Source organism: Schistocerca gregaria, chromosome 3 (genome assembly GCF_023897955.1).
Source record: "Schistocerca gregaria isolate iqSchGreg1 chromosome 3, iqSchGreg1.2, whole genome shotgun sequence".
In the NCBI taxonomy this organism is placed as follows: Eukaryota; Metazoa; Arthropoda; class Insecta; order Orthoptera; family Acrididae; genus Schistocerca; species Schistocerca gregaria.
In genome coordinates, this window is record NC_064922.1 from 736,469,626 (window position 1) to 736,493,881 (window position 24,256).

At 41.8% G+C, this 24,256-nt stretch overlaps 1 protein-coding gene across 1 annotated transcript in view; it reads left to right on the top strand.

Moving 5' to 3' along the window:
• The window catches only part of LOC126353786 (uncharacterized), a 461,839-nt gene that overhangs the window by 282,416 nt on the left and 155,167 nt on the right, over positions 1-24,256 (top strand). Inside the window, exon 4 of the mRNA XM_050002875.1 lies at positions 18,879-19,045. Within this exon, the coding sequence (XP_049858832.1) occupies positions 18,879-19,045 (167 nt within the window). The remainder of the gene's footprint in view (positions 1-18,878; positions 19,046-24,256) is intronic.

Consider the following 24,256-nt stretch of genomic DNA (forward strand, 5'->3'; position numbering starts at 1 on the left):
TCCAATAGGTTGACGTCCAATATATCAAGGCCATCTATGAACAATTTAAAAAACTCGTAATACTTGAAAACCAAACATTAAAGGAAATTAACGAAATAGAAGTAATTGCAAAAACTACTACTACAAAAAAGAAAAATGCACCTCCATTCCAAACAGAACCTTTACTCCCTTTCTTCGGCACTTACAGCCTTTCCACACCTTCCGAAATAACCTCAAACAAGCATCGATTTTGTGGAACATTCTCCTTCCAAACATACTCGTCTAAATCGCTCTGTAGTACTGCAAATTTCCTTTTCCTTCTCCCAATAACACCTTTTATTGTCCCCCAACGCCCTTCAAATGTGTTCGTGCATGCCCTTGTTCTTTTGTCTCTAAATTCAACTGAATTATTCACAGTCAAATGCATGTACCCAATTTCGTTGAATCCCTTTTAACTATCCCACCCATCTGACATTATATTTGACCCATCTGCTATATAGCTTTTTACTAACTGAAACATAGTACAAGTTATCCTCTCTTTAATTACCTTAAAAATCACGTCTGGAGAAGAGTGATTCCCTGAAACAATTGCAACCCCCCCCCCCACACACACACACACCCATGGTTCAACAACATCATGCCCTCTCTTACCCTTTTTTTTCAAATTGCGATTCATCAATTTCTCTAATAGCCACCAGCCCATCAATTTTGCCCCGTCTCATTCATAACAAAATCCGAATAAACTTCCCACCAGAACGAAAACCAGTCTGTAACAATGTTATGGTCTGTTTCCGTCTCGTGAGCACCAAGCCAAATAGGAGATCTCAAACAAAAAATATAATAAAGCGAAAAAAGAGTACTTTTCGCAGAAAGCCCTGGTTTCTCAAACCACGTCACTCTACGAATAGACTGCAACACACTGTCTTTTGGACAGCGCCACATATACAAATCGCTCATGTGTTTCTTCGAAACCTTGCACAATGTCATCGCGTTGCTACTAACACTGCACTTACAATAGCAAGAAATTGAATTGTACTGTCTAGTAAAAGTAGTGGCATTAATAGGTTTCCTCAATTCATCAGCTAACGTAAGGAATATGTTGTTCCTCATTCCCACTATTTTCCACATCAAAGTCAGTTGAAGAACTTGGTCCCGCACTTGCCTCCATATTTCGTGAAACCGAAAGTTTTGAAAAACAATTTCAAATCGCGCCCAAAGATTAACAAACAGACAACGAGGTTACGTTCGATAAAATGTAAGGCTACATAGAAATTCAGTTCAAAATACGCACTAAAACGTGACATCACAGGAACCATTACGTCACAGGTCAAAGCCGACGGCTAGTACCGAAAGCTTCACTAGACCCATTTGTGACTTGCAACAAACTTTACACACAACTTCAAAGCTTCACGAAATCTTTTCCCGCTGAAAATAGCCAATAATGATGAAAGGAAAAAAATTATCGCTTGCTACATTTTCGTTGTTCGTGGAATAAACCTGTTGCATCAGGCATGACGTCATGGCGTTTACTTTTATTGCTTGTTTTCTACTAAATCTATTCGCAAGACGTGTAGCAGACAGTATCCAAATATGATGCTGAATGTAGCTACAAAGTTGTATCGTAGAACGACCCATTGTTCAGGAGATAATGATGGAAGAAATAGATGGACAGAGAGAGGGACAGAAGAGATGGACAGAGAAGGGAGAAGAAGGAGTTGGACTAATAGAATTGATATAAATACATATCAGACCAACGCCAGATACTCAGCTATCAAAAACATCATTGATAATTACTGCACAAACAGTTATGTCCGTGAACATGGAATAAAAGCTAGACCGAACATACATTTACCAGGAAAGAATAAACATAAAACCCAAAACCGTACAATAAACTGCCTAAGGAGATTAAAGAAAGAACAATGAAAGATTATTTAGAAACACGGAGTAGGGGTTTGGTAAAATATGTATCATATATGAATAATAATAATGATGGTAAAACATATCATTTCACAAGTCATTTTCACACTTGTTTTTCTTTCTTTTCTTTATTCAAAAACTTGCTTCCAAAGCTGTGCAATGTATAATACTAACACCTCCTTTATGAGTTCAACACCCCACTCATTGTAAAAGGATGCTGACTGAGTTCTTCAAGCTAACAATTGGGAATTTTCGATACCCAAAATGGGAACCGATGTCGTCGCTGTGGCAAACTCCGCCACCGCTTAAATTCTGAATAAAAATCATCAGCAATGGCGACCGAAGGCCTCCGGCATAAGAGGTCACCCGCCAACAGGCTTGTCAAAGAGGGTGGAGGACGCAGGTAGACGTCCGAGGCAGTTTGTTGCCTTTGGGATGGGAAACTGTCACTAAAGGCGGAAGAATCAGCAATGATCAACAGCATGAGGGTGCAGAAGGCAATGGAAACCCTGCGTTAAAGACACATAATGCGTATCCAGAGGACTTGTGGCCCATAGTTGAAAAAGTATCGTGATGATATCTCCATTGGCAGAAGATTCCGGACAAGCCGCCATTTGGATATACGAGAGATGACTGCCAAGGAGGAGATGACCATGGGAAAAAGACTGAATAACCAAGGAAAGGATAACGTTCTACGAATCGGAGCGTGGAGTGTCGGAAGTTTGAACTTGATAGAGAAACAATAAAACCTGGAAATGGAAATGCTAAGGCTCACTCTAGATATAGAGGAGGTCAGTGAAGTGCAATAGAAAGAAGACTCGGATTTCTGGCCAAACGAATATAGGGTAATATAGACAGCAGCAGAAAACGGTGGAAGGGGATTAGGATTCGTTATGAATAGGAAGGTAGGACAGAGAGTGAGTTACTGTGAACAGTTCGGTGATAGGGCAGTTCTCATCAGAATCGACAGCAGACTAACACCGACAACAATAGTTCAGGTATACATGTCGATATCGCAAGCAGAGGACGAAGAGATAGAAAAAGTATTTGAGGATATTGAAAGCGCAATTCAGTATGTAAAAGGAACCGAAAATCTAAGAATCGTCGGAGATTTGAATACGGTTGTAAGGGAAGGAGCCGAAGAAAGGGTTACTGGAGAATGTAGGCTTGGCATTAGAAACGAAAGAGGAGAAAGACTAACTGAGTTCTGCAATACAGCGCTTGTTCCCGAATCGTGATGCTCTGTTCCAAGACGACAGACCACCAGTGCACAGAGCTCGCATCATGGTTCTGTGAGCACGAGAACGAACTGTCCAATTTCCCTTAAGCACCAGTCACAAGATCTCCATCTTATCGGCACTTTGTGGTCTGCTTTGCAGAGAAGGGCGCGTTATCAGTATCCACCTCCATCACAGTTATCTGAACGTGCCACTACTTCGCCGGAATAATGCTATAAGGTTTCCTTGAAACCCATACATGATCTTTGTTTATCCAATCCGAGATGACTGGGGCGCTGATGACCACGCTGTTTAGCGCCCGTAAACCTCAAACACAACACAACACACACACACACACACACACACCGAGATGACTGGAAGCGGTTTTGAATGCCAGCGGTTTTTCTACACCGTAATAGGCATGGTAATGTATTCTGAAGTTCCCATAGTTTTGTCCACCCAGTGTATATTGCAGTAATATTCATGGTACTCAGAATTGATCTTTTTGACGAAGCTTGTGTGGCTAATTATTCTGACTGTACGATCTGTACCTGTAATAACACAATATTTGAAGTAAACTGTATCTACTCACGTGTGGAAAAGTTGTCATGTTCCTTAAAGTGATTCCAGAATCTGTGTTTGTGAATATGGAAATATTTGTACGTCAGGCAACCTCTGTATACTTATTTTTTAATCTGGAGGTGGTCACCGGCAACTGAAATTACGAGGACGTGCTAAAAAGTAATGCCTCCGAATATTTTATGTGAAAACTCTGAGACCTTTTAAATAAAACGGAAGTTACAAACATTCTAAATATTTATTCTTGATATCTACAAATTTTCAGCTCTCTGCCGTTAGAGGGCTCCAAAGTGTGCTGTGTAACACGACGGTGTGTAATGCAACTTTATCGTTATGTAAGAAACAGTGTGCTGTAATCGAGTTTCGGATTCGAAGATTTCGTCCACACATGGAGCGCCCTCTCCTACAGCGTGACAAGCCAGACCATACATTAGCGCTACCACAACTGCAACAAATCGACACCTCGGGGTCACTTGTCATCAGTCATCCTCCACACACTTCCGACTTGCCCCTGTCCGATTTTCATCGTTTCCAGAGTTTAAAGTACACCTTCGAGGACATCACTTTGCTAGTGCTGAAGCGACGCAGGCAGAATTGAGGTTGTGGTTCTGTCAACTAAGTCGAAAATTCTACAGAAACGATATCAACAATCTGATCTCTCATTAGTAGTCTTGGTGACTATGTTGAGATATAAATATAGGGTACTTAAAAAGATGTATTCACATATTAAAGCGTCATAGAAAATTTATTTCCCGTTCTACAGTGTTAAATTTCTGGAAATGGAAAGCTTAAAGTCCAACTGGAAAAATAAATGTACTTTGATTAATGTTCAAACTGGTGGCCTTCAGCATCAGTACATTTGTGTGTACGAGTCACCACTGATTCCGTACATCGTACCAAAGTGTCCAATGATATTTCTGTGCACACCGCCTGAATCTCATTCCAAAGTGTGTCCAGGTTACGTAGTTTACGTTTGTACACCTCATCTTTTACTGTGCCCCATAAGAAGAAATCCAGCGGCGTGAGGTCTGGAGAGCGTGCAGGAAACTCGATTGGTCCCCTGCGTCCTATCCACTGGCCTGGCACATAGTGATCCAGGTATGCTCGCACGTCCCTATGATAGTGCGGCGGGGCGCCATCTTGTTGGAAATAAAACTCATCATTACCGTGTAATGCACGAATGGCAGGGAATATTGGGCCAGAAAGCATTTTCAGGTGCGTTTCTCCAGTAACAGTACCTTCAAAGCAGAAAGGCCCAATGAGTTCCCTTGCAGACAAACCACACCACACATTTACACCAGGCAAATTCACAGCCTTTTCAACTGTAATGTCAGGATTATCCTCAGCCCAGTACACACAATTGTGCCTATTGACAGTTCCATTGAGTTTGAATTGGGCTTCATCTGACCAAATTGTGCTACGCCATAAATCCTGGTTCACGTCTCACCATCTCCTGAACCCATTCACAAAATTCTAACCTACGATCTGGATCTTTGTCACTTAGCTGTTGCATCAGCTTTGGAATGTATACACGAAACTTGCCTTTCTTCAGAATGCGTAGCACACTATTAGCTCTTACATTACTCTCACGTGCCTCTTGCCTTGAAGATTTTTGAGGCGAACGCTGAAACAGTTCCATGATCGCAGTTGTGGAATCATCACTTGTGGCTGTACGAGGCCGCCCTGATCGACCTTTATGCACATCACACACTGTTCCATGAATTTCGAATTTGTCTCGTAGACTTGTAATTGTTAACCTTGAGGGTGGTTCTGTACCATACTCATATTTCTCCACTGTCTTCGAACCGCAGCTACATTCTCAAACTTCCAGTACCACTTAATTATCTGCTTCCGCGCTTCAAAGCTCAAACACACGTCCGCCATGTTGCAGTTAATCCCTTGCCACTGCTGACACCTGTTGAAGAAACATAACATTACTTTCTCACAGATATTTAACCTTGTAGAACGGGAAATAAATTGTCTATGACATTTCAAAGTGCGTATCTATTTTTGGACGCACCCTGAATCTAGACATGAAGAATAAACATGTAGAATGTTAATACTCTTTGTTTTATTCAAAAGGCTTTAAGAGATTTCATGTAAAAAATTCGGAGGCATTATTTTTCAGCGCCCTCGCGTAATAAGTTGACTGATAAACATTTGCTGTCCCTAACTGGATTTATAATAAAATAAAAATGTCTGACACAAAATTGTAAGCACTCTCTCCCAATCACTCAAAGCCACTCACACAACACACTATCTCATGTCGTTGAAATGGTCAAATATTCTAAAACTGTCAATTAAAACGCAAGTAAGACAAAAGGCAAGCTAAGATGATTCCACAGGAATGTACGGCTGGCTGATCGCTTACAAACGACACGTAACAGCCAGCCATCCACCCAGGTAACAAATTGTGCATGTCAGGATGTGGCTGAGGTGGAAGTAGGGTCTAAAAAAGAACAAGTATTAATTTCTCAACTCCGGTCGGCAAACTGCCTCCCGTTTATTGAGAAAACATTTACTGATCGACCTAGCCGGGGTACATTGTGTAAGTTTAGCGGCCCTAAGGCGCGAACAGATTGAGCCGGGGCTCGAAAAATGCACGGAGGCAACCGGCCAATGCGTCTGATCTCGTCGGAGGCCTGTCAGTAAAAGAGGGCGATCCACACGCCTCGTCCGCGCAGCTCGGCGCGGTGGGCGCTCACACGTGATCTCCTGGACCTTTCTTATTGGCTGCTGTAGGAGCTCTGCCTAGACAAGCGACGCTTCCCTAAGCGTCACCCCGTCAGCAGAAAGGTTGTTTGTTCGTCGAGCACGTGAACAAACTGGAAAAATCTGATGTGTCGCCAACCCGGGGCCCGTGCACGGCTTTGTGAAGATCCATTGCCATCCATAGCTCACCGTTTTTTTTAAAAAAAATCCCTTTTCTTTTATTGAAAGTAAAGGACTCCCATACTCAAACTGTCAGCACCTGTACAAAATTATAAACTTCTCCCAAAAATTTTAAGGGATACCTGGGACATTTCATACAACCTTAAAAGTCGTGTCACATTCATGTGATTGTCAGCTAAAATGTAGGACAATTCCGCTAGTGATTTAGCTGCTGCCCTTATGTCTGAATATAAAACACGGTCAACTAAAAAGTGGCGCGCTGAGATTTGTATACCAAAAGCACGACACACTGCAGGATTGTCCCGCCGGAGCCCCAAGCCATGTGTCACTGGGCTGTGTCCCATGTGAAGACGAGTGGGAAGGTCCTCATTCCGTCTGCGTCCTGGAAGGAAATACGCCATGGCTGAGTTGTTGACTTGGCTGGGCACAGCGCGCATTGATCGTCTGCCACTTCCAGCTACTCGTCTTCCCATGTACGCTTTATTCTGAATATCAATACTGAGGTATAAAATTACTCAGGGATTCTGTAGCAGGAGTAAGGGGTAGTCAGTACTGACACCGGATTGTGGTTTTTACCGTTCCCACAGCAAGCAACTCGACTTCAAAGAAGTTAATAACAAACGACGTTGTTGCTCGCGGACTATTGGCGAAAAGGTTTTCCGTACCTGGACGAACAGCAGAACGGTACATCTGGAACAGTGATTTTCTTCTACGCCTGACGCATCATGAGTAGATGCCATTAGTTGTGAGTGGCGGTTTCCCAGCCTCAGCACAGACTGGGTACGGGGCTAGACTTGTAAGCAGTCACGGCCAGCCTGATCCCCACACTTTGGACAGCGTCCATGATATTCAGTAAGAAGAGCCCGCTGATCCATACACCGTATACACTCGGTCGAGCCCCATAAAACTGGAGCAAACGCATCCTACTCGCTCCCCAAGATAGGTAGCTAAAGTAGTTCTAGGTATTCAGTGTTTTCTGGCTCCTTGCCCTCAGGTCCTTTAGCTGTCGTAACCACGACAGTTTCGACCAAAATGAGACCATCGTGTCTTTAAAAGGTAGACTGGTATTCCTCGACATGCAAGTGAAGTAAATTAAAAATACAATGAGAACGATTAAAATGAACATACACATACAAAAACCTGCAAAAAATATAAAATCTGTCTTTGCACTCCACTCCTCTAACTTCTTAACTGTAAGTTGTAACTGATGAGTCGCTGTCGAAGTGTTGGAGGAGAAACAAAAACTTGCAAAATCGTCCACAAATAAGGAGCACTGAGCAGGCCTTCTCATCATAGACGTTTATACTATTTTTTGCGGGTACTGCAATGAGGGTGATGCTTAAAACACTTACCTTGCGAATACTATTCTCCTGCTCAAAACTATCTGGCAATATTGTCACCAACTCGGTACCTAAAAAGGGATTTAAATATAAAGGACGAAAAGAATATGGGTAGGATATGGGGCATGAAAACCCTAATGGAGGCGCCTAGAATTATCGTGCTTCTACGCAGCGTCGTAAACTTCATTGATGTCGAAAAATATCCTTATGCAGTGCTGTTTACATAGGAAAAGTGCTGGATACCCGCCTCCAATAGGGTCAAGATGTTGACAGTGGATCGACATATCCTTAATCCACGCTGGGAATGGCTAAGGAGCTGTCTGGTCTCTAATACCTAGACCAGCCGATGGTTGAACATTCACTCCGAGGTCTTTCTTACACAGTTCTTTAAGGCGACGCACGGACAAGTTCAGCCGTTTTCTAGTTTGAGGGTAGTTATATAAATTAGAGGTGAATCTTCACGAACGAATGGGTCCAAAGGAACTGTTCACTAAAGCGAACGAAAAGACCGAGGAAGGACTTCTAAGGAATGGTCGTTCAGCGTTCACTTTTGTCTCGGTCGGTCTCGTTCTCAGGAACGCTCGTTCACAGTTTATTTCGGCTGATCTCGTTCCCATTTTTGCCTCGTTCCTCGGTCCAGTTCCTCCGTTCCTCGTTCCCATCTCTGTCTCATTCATTCAATTTTGTTCCTTACATTTATATAGCTTACCTAAAAATTAAGTTCTATGAAATTTATACATATTTTTCAAGTAACGAAAAGAGAAATCTGCCTATCTCTTCGGCATTTTTACCAAATGTAGAATGCATACTTACCTTGAGGTAAGTTGTTTTTTTTATTTGACCCAGGAAAACGTGCAGCCCATTTTTTATTCGTATTTTTTTAAATGTCATCTGCCTGATTTAACTGCCAGTTTTTAAGGTAACTTTTAATCATTTTTAATTGTGGTAACGGTTCATTTCCGTTACATGTGTTTGAATTCCCGCTCAGCGGGTCCAGAGCGGCCGCGCGACCACCCGGTCGCAGGTTCGAATCCTGCCTCGAGCATGGATGTGTGTGATGTCAAAAAAATGGTTCAAATAGTTCTGAGCACTATGAGACTTAGCATCTGAGGTCATCAGTCCCCTAGAACTTAGAACTACTTAAACCTAACTAACCTAAGAACATCACACACATCCTTGCCTGAGGCAGGATTCGAACCTGCGACCGTAGCGGTCGCGCGGTTCCAGACTGAAGCGCTTAGAACCGCTTGGCCACTCCTGCCGGCTGTGTGATGCCCTTAGGTTAGTTAGGTTTAAGTAGTTCTAAGCTCTAGGAGACTGATGACATCAGATGTAAGTCTCATAGTGTTCAGAGCCATCTGAACCATTTTTTGAGGACAACGGTACGGGCGTACCTGGCTGTGCGCTGAGTTCTGATGGCGAGTAGGCCCATGTATAGAGTCCACTGTGCACAAGTTAGTGACAAGCAGCTGCATTGTGTGTCGAGAGAAAGTTGCTCTTGCTTGGCTTGAAAGCAGTTGCACCATACCTTTCTAACTTATGGAAGCTGTATTGAATCAGTAGATGAATGTGCTACTTTCTACGGTTTGTGATTTGTGAGCAAGTGAAGTTAGAACATTACGTAATCCAGCTGGTGAGACCAGTGCTTTGTGACTGACATCTGGTGTATGTTTAAAAAAGTTTCATCTCTGGTTGAAAGGATCCCTTGGTGACTTAGAATACCATCTGATTCCTGAGTTTATTTCTTGTTCAGCTGTGTTTAATAACTATTCCACAAGCACAGTAATGACTAAAACTTATCTATTTTTTTAATAAGATTTACTGGCGTAAACCCGTTCTGTTTATTATATTACGGTTGGCCAACTACTTTTGTGGCGTGGTAATTTTTTTTTTAAATGAGTAATAAAGTACAAAGCAAATCTGGGGTTGCCCATCCTGATATTACTCGATAAATAGTACAATTCTGAAGGCTGTCAATTCAACTAAGTACCTGGGTGTTAAAATTACGAACAACTTCAGTTGGAAGGACCACATAGATAATATTGTCGGGAAGGCGAGCCAAAGGTTGCGTTTCATTGGCAGGACACTTAGAAGATGCAACAAGTCCACTAAAGAGACAGCTTACACTACACTCGTTCGTCCTCTGTTAGAATATTGCTGCGCGGTGTGGGATCCTTACCAGGTGGGATTGACGGAGGACATCGAGAGGGTGCAAAGAAGGGCAGCTCGTTTTGTATTATCGCGTTATAGGGGAGAGAGTGTGGCAGATGTGATACACGAGTTGGGATGGAAGTCATTACAGCATAGACGTTTTTCGTCGCGGCGAGACCTTTTTACGAAATTTCAGTCACCAACTTTCTCTTCCGAATGCGAAAATATTTTGTTGAGCCCAACCTACATAGGTAGGAATGATCATCAAAATAAAATAAGAGAAATCAGAGCTCGAACAGAAAGGTTTAGGTGTTCGTTTTTCCCGCTCGCTGTTCGGGAGTGGAATAGTAGAGAGATAGTATGATTGTGGTTCGATGAACCCTCTGCCAAGCACTTAAATGTGAATTGCAGAGTAGTCATGTAGATGTAGATAAGGAACTTGCATTTAAGATTGTTTTAAGAAATAAAGAAATGTTAAGTTATGATCAAACTGCTACGCACACTTCTCAATCCCAGTAACACCACTCTTAAAAACTTCACAATTTTAATGTAAGAAAATTTACTTAAAACTTGCGATTTTAGGATTTCTTCCAAAAACTTTACACTTTGGGAAGCTCTTATTTTTCAGGTTTAGTTGTTTCTTTGGGTTATCCCCTATTGTGTGTCTTTGTGCGAAGGAATGAGTTGTGCATGATTTCAGTTCACTTAGCGAAAGGCGAACTGGTGCTTCCCCATTTAAAAAATCGTACACTAGCACAAAATCGTATGTACTTCTTACATCAAAATATATTGTTCATAAGTAGCTCTTTAATGAAATACTTTTTTACTTTCAACTTAATTATTAATACCGTATCGCTGCATTAACTTTAATAATGCAACTATAAACTTACTAAAAACTAAGTGTATTAGGTGTATATGATGAAAAATTCACATTTAATTTTAAGCATAATTATTCTTCGATAAAGTCTCTTTTTTTGCTCTTGAACCTTATGGGAATACTCAGACACAACCGGAAGTATATATACCTTCTCCTCCTCGTTCTTTTGTAAATTAATTATTACAGTGTTCCAAGAGCTTGATCCAGTCTCAGATATATAATTTATAACTTTTAATTTAGTAATTAGATGTAGAGAGACGATGATATCTTCATTTTCATTCAACTGTGAGTAATTTGTCATAGAATCTGTTTAAAGATGCTCTAATTTCATTACAAACGAAGTGTTCAATTCCTTTAGTTATAATTTTTGAGGTTAGGACGATTCCTACTTGAATCCTTACATATTTTAATTTGTTGGTTCTTCTTCAAAATTCATTGTAGTGACTGTTTTCACCTTTGATTCAGAACAAGAGACAGGAACCATAAATGGTTTTTCTGTTTTTGTAAGGCCACACACGGGGTATCATTATCGACGACCTGATAAACTTATAAAGTTTTGAAGGAATTCTGAAATCCAAATAGTGTGCATCGGATTCTGAGGCAGCACAAGGCCATACGTCGACTTGCATAATGGTAAAGAAAACACAAATAGAAGAAATTCCAGCCTCTCCTTGTGGTCGTGATTCAATTTAATCACGCAACACCTACGTTTTCAATATATAAATGGCTTTCGCCATCCACCTTGCTAGATAAATACCCTTGGAGAACCAAAAATAGGTCATGAGATGATTCTTAGAGAAAAGACCTCGCTGTCAATTTAAAAACTATCAACCTTCTCACATATATTATGCCTGAATCGTAAATACAAGAGTTCTTTCCCCAATTTTTTTCAATTAAAACAACGTACCTCTAAAAATGGTCTTACTTTATGCTGTTGAGAAAGAAACCTACGTTTCACTAAAATGCCAGTCATTGCGAGTTTCATGGAAAATATTTTCCTTCCTTTCCATAGTAAGTTAAATAGCCAGAATTCGCGTAAAATGATCAGCACTGAACTAGCCGTGAATTTTTCTTATACTCCAAATACATTTGTGCATAAAATTTATATTTACATGCATTAATATGTATTTAATGATTTTTGAATTTCGTATTCGTTTCACTTTTGTCTTGTAATGACTGCTTGTGTCCATTTCCAGCATATACTGCTGATGCAAAGCTTCTCGGCTTTTGTGTCTTAAGTTGTGATTTTTCCAGATAAATCTGCATTTCCCACACAGATAGCATGGCACTTTGATGCGTAGTTTATTTATATACCTGCATTTTGTAAAACAAAACTATTACTCTTGGTTTGACAGATGACGGTTTACTTCCAGTTATTTCGTGCTAGTAATGCCGATGCAAGACTATATTGCTTTCCTGTAGACAAACTGAAAATGAAGACATTGTACTTGGTGCGATTACGGTCTTCCCTCGAAAGTGAATGATAGCTGAGATGGCCCGCCCTTGATCTTAAATAGATTCCGTAATTCTTATTTCCTTTCAGCCTACTCTGATACGTGTCCACCTAGATTGCGGTCACTGGCCCGTCACGTCAGCTGACTAATGTGACACTTTCTAAAGGCTCTTTCATCTAATGAAATCGAAATAAACAAATTGTTTATCGAGCAGAAGCAATAACTGTGCGTATTTGTTAGTTTTTCTGGAAATGTATCTAAAATCCATGTAGGATGCACAAGTAAATAAAAAGAGGAACGATGAACGAGTAAAAATAAACGTGAAAAGCTTTCTATTTCCAAGATCTCATAAATACTTCTTTATTATAGACAACCAATTTCGACAGATTTTGCTGTCATCTTCTTGTCTTCAAAACTTTTTGTTACAAAACGTGTTTATTTTTTTATTGAAACCTCATGCCAAATTGTCATGTTAGTGAATAAAATGTAGAATATTGTACAAAGGTTTGTCAGAAATAAAACATTTTCCATTTACAACCAAAAAGCACCTTATTCACATGCCAATATCCGTATATTTAACTCTCAGAAATGAGTGCTAAGTACTAAGAAGCACAATACTGATTAGAAAGCACATTAACGTATCATTCATCTTGACTTATTCCATTGATTGATCATCAATATAGCTAAACGCGTCTCATGAGAATTATTATTATTATGTAGGATTCTGCCTAGTGGCAGCTCTGTGTCTGCGTACGGAGAATTTCTGATGCCAGTGTTCCCTGTCTTCAGCTTCTTCCTTCAGTCTGCTATATCTCTTTCCATCTTTCATATCAACCAAAAGTTGAATTCTTCTTCTTCCCCATCCTACCTTTCCTTTAAATTTGCTTCTATGACTTCTTGTATGAGCTCTCCGTGTCTAAGTATGTGTCCGATTCATTTGGCCTTCCTGTGAACAATTGTATTCAGAATGTCTCTTTTCTCTCCTGTTCTACTCAGTACACCGTTATTCGTCATCCGATTTGTCCACTTGATCTTCTCCATTCTCCTCCAGCTCCACATTTCAAAACTTTCAAGGTACTTTCTGTCCTTTTTTTCTCACGGCCCACTTCTCTGCTCCGCACTGTGCAATGCTCCAGATGTAGCACTTCACCAGTTTCTTCCTTAATTCCAAGCTTAATTGGCTGGTCAGCAGATACCTCTTTTTATTGAATGCAGTTTTGGCCATAGAGATTCTTGCTCAAATTTCACTCGTGCATTGGGCATCCTTTGCAACAAAGTTCCCCTAGTACTTGAAGTGTTTCACATCCTCCAGTTCTTGATTGTTCCTGATGAGGAACACACATTTTCTTGTAGTTGTAACGACGGGACAAAAATCCTCGCAGAAACAAAAAATAGTCGGTCAAAATTTCTTTTCTAGGATAGCTAGTTCTACATGCGACAAGTAACATTGTAACAATCAAAGACAATTAAATAGTTTTAAAAAACTATCCATCACTGTCGAATGCAGCTAAAAGAGGTTAGTGTTGTGCAACGTTACATCATTTAAATCTAGCTACAACTTCCAATTTTCTTCTAACTATTACTGTTTCTTTTATCTTCCAAGAAATTAACAGACGAACTGATGCAGTAAAACAAGATAAAGGGCTGAATTCATACAGTTATAAAACATCTCTTTGAATATAGCCATTTTTGGTATTTTGCCGCTTCATTATAAAACCCTAAAACAAAAGTACAGCCAACGCCTTTGCAGCAGTTTAGTCGGCCTGAAGACGATCACCGCAAAGACGGTCGAAACGTTGGTTGTGTAGTTGTTTTAGTGTTTTATCAGTAAACCGCCGATACAACAACTGGAACTCTCAAGTGTAAAACGGCGTCAAACGTCTTATTATAAATGAGTTAACGTGTTAAATATTTGACTTAACCATGTAAGGAGAAAAAGTTTAGGAGAGATTTGAAAGTATGCTTAAAGTTTGCGAGAAGTCGCTAAGTGCTCTTGTTCTCAAGTACTGGATGAATAAATGAAGGTTATCTGCGAGCCGTCATTTACGCTGCCTCATGGTAAACACACAGTTTCTATCTGTAATACTGGTCTTGACGGGTTAAGCTTCTAATACAAGATTATACCTCTTAATAAGTGAATTATTACAGTATTTTACTTTTTTAAATTCTTTATAATCCCGCGAAATATCGAAAATCAAATTTTTGTTGCCTCTGGAAGTCGTTAGATAGGCAACATGCAGCTGGTATAGTCTCTTAGTATATATAGATAGTGTCGCGTCGAAATACGCAAAATGATTTGATTAAAACTGACACTGGCGGTTGAAAACTAAGATCCTTATCTGTCTACTTTATTGTGAAGGTGGTATCGAGATTAAATGGTATCCCTGTAGTTTTTGACACACTGCCAAAATTAGAATGTTTTTCATTGTCTACTATTAGAAGCGCTTACTTCAGAAAAGCAACTAGTTAGAAATTTATAAATTTCTCTTTTTTAACGATTATGGTTGTGAGTGAATAAATGAAAAGGGTTCTTCTATTTCAAAATACTGTGAGATGACCATTTCAGCTGAAAATCCACGTAATGTTACGTGGGACACGAATATCCCTGGTTTGAAAAAAAATGGTTCAAATGGCTCTGAGTACTATGGGACTTAACTTCTAAGTAGCGGTCGCGCGGTTCCAGACTGTGGTGCCTGGTTTGATTATGGACACTTTTAGACTGAGAAAAGCTGTACAATCTTTGCAACATCCATCAGCGAAAGCCTACATATCTGTACTGCCATTAAATAACCGCAAAGAGGAAACTTGTTTGCACGATAACACGGCTCTGACAACGGCGTTAATTTTCCATTTACTGCAGATAGGTAATTCGCCCGGGATATGTTGGTGGAGGTGCGGGATAGTTAGGAGAAAGCTGAAGAAAGAGGAAAGATTATATACAATGAATGACCGTTGATCTCACAAAACATTCCCTACCTAACGATAGCAAGTTTTTCATTGCTCAAGTGATTTGGATTCTTTTATCGACTAAAGTTCCTGATGGCGTACTTTCTGTAAAATAATCTGCCTGGGCGATGACTCTTATGGTGAATTTGTTCCTAGACACATGAAAAGGGTTCTCGCTTTTCAGAATACCGTTAGACGACCATTTCAGCTGAAAATCCGCGTTGTGTTACATGCAACATGAATATTGCTCACTTGACTACGAACTCTGACTCAGAAAAGCTATACGACCTTTGGAACGCCCTTCAGTGAAAGCCCTACATGTCTGTAACGCCAATAAACAACAACAAAATGATTGACATCAGGAACCATTGGTACAACAGTTGTAAATCGTCGTAGCTATGTTGGGAGAGTACCAGAGATGCAACGCTAAGCACTTGCTCAAACCGTTATAGGCATTAAAAGCTGGGTTTAAGTCGGAGATAAGTTCAGCCGAAATTTTTGGGAAGAATCTAACGGTATTCCGAAAGGATAGGCTAGACACAGTGGCGGTCGCGTGTTTGTTGCTATAAGAAGAAGTTTATCTTATCGTGAAATTGAAGTAGATAGTTCCCGCGAGTCAGTATGGGAAGAGCTCATTCTTGACAATCGGAATAAAATAATAATTGGGTCCTTTTACCGACCACCCAATTTAGATGATACAGTTTGAGAAAGGTTCAAAGAAAAGTTGAGTGTAATCTTAAGCATGTACCCGACTCATACAATTAGAATTGGTGGTGATTTTGATTTACCCTTGATATATTGGCTAAAACAGATGTTTAAATCCGGAGATACGCATAAAACATCATCCGAAATTGTGTTAAAAGCATTCTCTGAGAATTATTTCGAGCAGTTAGTTCAAGAACCCACACGAATAGTAAACGGTTGTGAAAACACATGTGATCTCTTAGCAACAAATAATCCTGAACTAATAACAAGCATCAAAACGGATACAGGTACTAGTGAACACGGGGTTGTCGTAACAGGCTGAATATTGTAACCCCCAAATCCCCCAAATATAAATGAAAATGTACCTGTTCAAAAAAGAGGATAAAAGTTCGCTTGACGCCTTCCTGAGGGACAGTCTCCACTCCTTCCAAATTAACAATGTAACTGTAGACCAGATGTGGCTTGAATTCAAAGAAATAGTATCGGCAACAATTGAGAGATTTATGCCAAATTAATTAATATGCGCCGGAGCTGATCTTCCTTGGTTCACAAAACGGGTCAGAGCACTCTTGCAAGAACAACGAAAAAAATATTCCAAATTTAAACTGACACAAAATCTCCAAGATTGCCGATCTTTCACGGAAGTTCGAAATTTAGCGAGTACTTCAATGCGAGATTCTTATAATAGTTTTCACAACGAAACTTTGACTCGAAACCTGGCAGAAAATACAGAGAGATTCTGCTCTTATGTAGAGTATGCTAGCGGCAAGACACAATCAATGCCGTCTCTGCGCGACAGAAATAGAAATACTATCGACGACACTGCTGCCAAAGCATAGTTACTAAAAACAGCCTTCCGAAGTTCCTTCACCAAAGAAGACGAAGTAAATATTCCATAATTCGAATCAAGAAGGGCTGCAAACATGAGTAACGTAGAAACAGATATCCGGAGTAGTGAAGCAACTTAAATCACTTAATAATAGCAAATCGTCTGGGCCAGACCGTAAACCAGTTAGGTTCCTTCCACAGTATGCTGATACAACCTTTCACTCGAAGAAGGATCCGTAACCAAAGACTGGAAAGTTTCACAGGACACACCAACACTCAAGAAAGGTAAGAAGAGTAATCCATTAAGTTACATAACCATATCATTAATGTCGATTTGCGGCAGGATTTTGGAACATGTATTCTATTCGAAAACTATGCATTACCTCCAAGTGAGCGGTCTATTGACACACAGTCAACACGGTTTAGAAAACATAACTAGCTCTTGACTCAGAAACAGTGCTGAGTGCTATTGACAAGGGATTTCAAATTGATTCCGTATTTCTGGATTTCCAGAAGGCTTTTGACACTGTAACACACAAGCGGCTTGTAGTGACATTGCTTCCTTATAGAATATCGTCTCAGTTATGTGACAGTATTCGTGATTTTCCGTCGAGAGGTCACAGTTCGTAGCACTTGACGAGTAACACAGAAGTGATTTCTGGCGTTCCCCAAGGTAATATTGTAACCCCTTTGCTGTGCCTTACCTGTATAAACGATTTGGGAGGGTCGTCTTACGTCTCCTGGTGTCTTCGGTGCGGCCGGGGCGGCGGCTACTGGACGTGGTGGGGAAAGCGGGGCCTGGGTCTGAACTGGGGTCCGCAGTCTCCCTGCTGCCGCCGTCGGCGGCGGTCCTCGACCTCTGGGACCGCATCTTTCTCTCCAGGCTGAGTGCAGCGTTCCAAGCCTGACTAAGTTGAAGGCCGCTGTCTTTATTAATTACATCGTCCTGTAGTCGGATTTAGATGGCCTCTTTAGTAACGCAGTCCCAGAAGGAGGATTGACAGAGTATTTTTGTTTTTTTATAATCCATAGTATGGCCAGTATTTATACAATGGTCAGCCACAGCTGATTTAGTGGCCTGGCGTAATTCGGTATGGCGCTTGTGTGCACTCTCTTCTAAAGTGTGGACTGTCTCCCTAATGTATGATTTTCCGCACTGACAAGGAATTTGATAAACGCCTGGTTTTCGAATGCCTAGGTCATCTTTCACTGAACCCAGTAGAGTAAAGGTTTTTGCAGGGGGTCGGAATACACATTGCACATTGTGTTTCCTCAGGATTCTACGGATTTTTCTTGAGGTGTTCCTGACAAACGGAATGCATGCCAAGTACTTATGTTCTTCTGTTTCTTCTTCTTGTGTTCTTGGTACAGTCTGTCTGAGTCCGTGTCGTATTTGCTTCTGGTTGTACCCATTTTTCCGAAATCTTGTCTCGAGGTGCTGCAGTTCTGCTGGAAGGCTCTCCTGATCGCAGATCGATCGTGCCATGTGAACAAATGTGTACAAAACGCCTTCACGCTGGGAGTTGTCGTGGCAATTGAAGGTAATTAGGTACAAATCGGTGCGTGTAGGTTTTCTGTATATACTGTGTCCCAGCTTGCCGTCAGGTTTCCGTTTCACCAGGACGTCAAGAAACGGTAGGGCACCATCCTGCTCCACCTCCATCGTGAACTGTATGTTGGGGTGCAGTGAGTTGAGGTGTTCGAGAACTTCATTAAAACTGTCCCGTTCATGTGGCCAAACAACGAACGTGTCATCCACGTAGAGGAAGAAACAAGTTGGTTTTTGTTTTACTCGTTATAATGCCTTCTCCTCGAAATTCCCCATAAAAAAGTTGCCAGAAAGGACACGTTGTCATTTGGCAATTAGTGGTTCATTTCTTCTCTCACTTTTCATCCTGGAAGAGTCGATGTTATTTTTACAAAGTTGGTGTTGAGGAAGAAAGCGACGCATCTGGATAGTGCCGCTCATGGCGTGTCTCGGCGCGTGTTGCAGAGAACACGGGGCAGGTGTTCGGCGTGCCGCTGAGCCAGTGCGTGGAGAACGAGCGCGTGAGCAGGCTGGCGCTGAGGGGCAGCCGCAGCGGAGACCTGCGGCAGCAGTCGCGCCACGGCAGCCGCTCCTCCTTCAGCAGCCTCATAGAGGGCGCCAGGCCCGAAGAGGTGAGTAGCGCTGGCGACGGCGAGACGGGCGGGAGAGCTCTGTCTTCCGCTTACAGGGTAGCACTCGTTCCACAACACTTCGTGCAAACGTGACGTCATTTTGACGTCATATACTGTATCCGGCGCCCACGAGAAATATGGGCCCTGCAACGAACTTCTGACGTCACACTAGTCGCCTTGGCCGTCACACTTCGCGAACGCTTGGCTCCGTGCAGGGCCTACCAGAAAAGAATAAGTAATTGGAAAGTGGCTCACTAAAGACCTTAACTTTGCTGTTTGCTATTGAGAGCTTGCGTGCATTTAAACATGCAGCTAAGAATTACGAAGATAATCCCAAAAGTAAGGTCTCCTTTTTTTTAAGTACATAGACCTGTTTATTTCTACAATGGTTTACATCCGTTCACAGCTGGAACATTTAGCTATTTTTCGACATAATCACCATTTCTGTCGATGCATTTTTGTAGACGGTATGGCAGTTTTTGCATGCACATGTCGTACCAGCTCGCCGCCAAGCTGTTTAGAAAGTTATGAACCTCTTCTTTCACCTCGTCGTCGGAGCTGAATCGCTGGAACCACAATTAACGCCGACAGGTACTGTGAGACACTAAAAACTCAAACGGGCAATTCAGAACCGGAGAAGAGGAATGTTGAGCAAGGGCGTACACATTCTCCATGACAACCCTGGCCCACACATCGCTCGCGCAAACCACTGCTCTCCTGCAACAGTTTCAGTGGAACATTTCTACATCTACATCTACATGATTACTCTTCATTTCACATTTAAGTGCTAGGCAGAGGGTTCATCGAACCACAATCATACTATCTCCCTACCATTCCACTCCCGAACAGACGGCGGGAAAAACGAACACCTAAAACTTTCTGTTCGAGCTCTGATTTCTCTTATTTTATTTTGATGATCATTCCTGCCTGTGTAGGTTGGTCTCAACAAAATATTTTCGCATTCGGAAGAGAAAGTTGGTGACTGAAATTTTGTAAATAGATCTCTTTGCTTTAATGACTTCCATCCCAACTCGCGTATCATAACTGACACACTCTCTCTCCTATTACGTGATGATACAAAACGAGCTGCCCTTTTTTTGCACCCTTTCGATGTCCTCCGTCAATCCCACCTGGTAAGGATCCCACACCGCGCAGCAATATTCTAACACCCACCATAATCACCTGATTTGGCGCCCAGTGACTATCACCCGTTCCCTAGGTTAAAAGAACATTTGAGGGAAAAGCGATTCAGCTCCGACGACAAGGTGAAAGAAGAGGTTCATAACTTTCTGAACAGCATGGCGGTGAGCTGGTATGACATGGGCATACAAAAACTACCACACCGTCGACAAAAATGCATCGACAGAAATGGTGAGTATGTCGAAAAATAGCTAAATGTTCAAGCTGTAAAGTGATGTAAACAATTGTAGAAAGAAACAGGTCTATGTACTTATAAAAAATAGGAGACCTTACTTTTGTGATTACCCTCGTATTAAACTCGTCTGAAATAGTTACTCGCTCCCCGCTGGAGACGGCTGCTGGCACTCGTAAGAGCTGCAGTGTCACGTGCTGTGACGTACGTACCACGGCCTGTCTTTCTCGTGGGCCTCGCTGTATCGAAGATCGAAAGAGCTGTCTATCGATTTTCGTGATCGTGGGGTTCACAACACGTTGGGTGAACATGACATTCAAAGCAATAACATTCCTTTGAATTACAGAGCACGGGGGGTTACGCTTTTTTCTTTGCTGCAGGGTACGTAAACCTCGAAGTTTCGTTGTTTATAAATGTGTCAACTTGTGCTTCGTGGGGTATGAGCTGTGGACAAGGGCGAGACAAAAGTGTTTGCAAGACTTAATTCCGAAACACATTGAAAAAGTTGTACTAACTACTTTTCCTAGTTTTTCAGGATCAACCACGAATATGAGACGACTTGCTGATTTACAAGCAAAAAACAAGCTGAAGCCAGCAGAACTTAACACATATTCAACACTGTTCATTAAAATGTCTCAACAACGTAACTTTACTTTTAGAAACTCTGATAACTAGTTTCAGTAGCTGTTTGCAATTAAAAATGGTGGATAGCCATTCTAATACATGAATTAAACCAGCAGCTCACATAACTTAGCGATAAGTTGTATGAAGAATGTTTTTCCAGAACACTAACGCGTCGGTATTGATGCAATTTTTTGTATCAAATCGACGAAAAATGTCATATTGGCGGTTAAAGATGTACTTTAATCGAAGACATTTTTGTTGGTAAAGAAGTGTCCTAAAAGAGCCAGCTCGTAAATTTTTCTTATAGTTTATAGACGGTTAGACTAAGTTACGTTTTAATTATTTCCAAATATGTCAGTCTTTTCTATGCTTTTTATTCTAAATAGTAGTTTGTTATCAAACCAGTCTCTGGACTGAAGACTACAACAACAACAGTAGTTTGTTTTATCACATCAGCAACATGTTTTGAATATTTACAAGCATTTGTGTGTTTCGTGCTTAAGTTGTAAATTATTGGCAGAGAGAGCACTCTTATGTGTATATAAAACTAAACTAAACTCCGCCCGAACAGGCCATGGAGGTCAAACGGTCCGGACCGGCTGCCGTGTCATCCTCAGCCCACAGTCATCACTGAAGGCGGATATGAAGGGCATATGGTCAGCACACCGCTCTCCCGGTCGTATGTCAGTTTACGAGACTGGAGCCGGTACTTCTCAATGAAGTAGCTCCTCAGTTTGCCTCACAAAGGCTGAGTGCATCCTGATGGCAACAGCGCTCGACAGACCGGATGGTCATCCTTCCAAGTGATAGCCCAGCCCGGCAGCTCTTAACACCAGTCATCTAACTGGAACCAGGGTTGCCACTACGGCAAGGCCGTTGGCCTTTGTGTATATAGCATGAAATATTACAGAACAAGCTTCTATTAAATTAATAAGGAAGTCTCAGAATATTTCAGAAATGCGAGGGGGGAAAAATTGGAAACGGCTAGACACGTACACTTTACGCTTCATAACTCTACACACATAACTGCTACACCACGATGATCGGGCCGAATCTGTCTTTATGCTGTAACGTAGATCACACGGAAGCTTTAACTGCTGATATGTCTTTATGCGACATTTATTTATACAAATCTTACCAAAAACTACTTGTTGTTTATAAATCTTCGATATCCGTTGCCTTGAAACGCCATACCTTCTTAACAAGCAAGTTATAATACGGAAACTTTCAACTACGAATTCTAGTATAGAGACTCCCAAACACCCCACATCGAACGCTGACTAACGAAAGTCGATGCCAGTTGCCCTCTTCGATACTTAGCGTGACGTCAAAATTCAGTCACATGTGAATGAAATACGAAGTGAGAGTTACCTCTTCTTACCACAAGAAGACTTCTCCGTACGCGATTGCAAAAGCATGCCGTTGTCACAGAAACATTTCGCCGAAGTAGCGCCATAAATAACCAACCGTTAACGGAAAGACGTGTATCGTTAAAATGGTTTATGTAGCAGCGCCGCCGACAACACGGCTCGCACGCGTACAACACTAGCGTTCTCGCTGCTACTTCGCTGCGATGTTACTATTTTTCAGAGGTCGGCAAACGGGTGATGCAGTAAATATGCTATTTTATAACACTACCGATATTTGTTGATTTCTGCTGCTTGAGATCTCGAGCGAACCGCGGCGACGGAGCAACCACGTAACACAGCTGGAGGGAATGTGTAATTTACTTGGCCAGTACTTTTGCTGCTCCCAATTTTCGGCTGGTACGACATACTGCGTAGATACACTACTGGCCATTAAAATCGCTACATCACGAAGATGACCTGCTACAGACGCGAAACTAAACCGACACGAAGAAGATGCTGTGATATGCAAATGATTAGCTTTTCAGAGCATTCACACAAGGTTGGCGTCTGTGGCGACACCTACAACGTGCTGACAAGAGGAAAGCTTCCAACCGATTTCTCATACACAGACAGCAGTTGACCGGTGTTGCCTGGTGAAATATTGTTGTGATGCCTCGTGTAAGGAGGGGAAATGCGTACCATCACGTTTCCGACTTTGATAAAGGTCGGATTGTAGCCTATTGTGATTGCGGTTTATCGTATCGCGCCATTGCTGCTCGCGTTGGTCGAGATCGAATGACTGTTAGCAGAATATGGAATCGGTGGGTTCAGGAGGGTAATACGGAACCCCGTGCTAGATCCCAACGGCCTCGTATCACTAGCAGTCGAGATGACAGGCATTTTATGCGCATAGCTGTAACGGATCGTGCAGCCACGTCTCGATCCCTGCGTCAACAGATGGGAACGTTTGCAAAACAACAACCATCAGCACGAACAGTTCGACGACGTTTGCAGCAGCATGGGCTATCAGTTCAGAAACCATGACTGCGGTTACCCTTGACGCTGCATCACAGACAGGAGCGCCTGCGATGGTGTACTCAACGACGAACCTGGGTGCACGAATGGCAAAACGTCATTTTTTTGGATGAATCCAGGTTCTGTTTACTGCATCATGATGGTCGCATCTGTGTTTGGCGATATCGCGGTGAACGCACATTGGAAGCGTGTATTCGTCATCGCGATATTGGCGTATCACCCGGCGTGATGGTATGGGGTGCCATTGTTTACACGTCTCGGTCACCTCTTCTTCGCACTAACGGCACTTTCAACAGTGGACGTTACATTTCAGATATGTTACGACCCGTGGCTCGACCCTTAATTCGATCCCTGCGAAACCCTACATTTCACCAGGATAATGCATGACCGCATATTGCATGTACTGTACGGGCTTTTCTGGATACAGAAAATCTTCGACTGCTGCTCTGGCCAGCACATTCTCCAGATCTCTCACCAATTGAAAACGTCTGGTCGATGGTGGCCGAGCAACTGGCTCGTCACAATACGGCAGTAACTGCTCTTGATGAACTGTGGTATCGTGTTGAAGCTGCATGGGCAGCTGTACCTGTACACACCATCCAAGCTCTGTTTGACACAATGCCCAGGCGTCTCAAGGCCGTTATTACGGTCAGAGGTGGTTGTTCTGGGTACTGATTTCTTAGGATCTATGCACCCAAATTGCGTGAAAAGGTAATCACATTCAGTTATAGTATAATATATTTGTCCAATGAATACTCGTTTATCATCTGCATTTCTTCTTTGTGTAGCAATTGTAATGGCCAGTAGTGTAGATTCAAAAATATTTTTGAT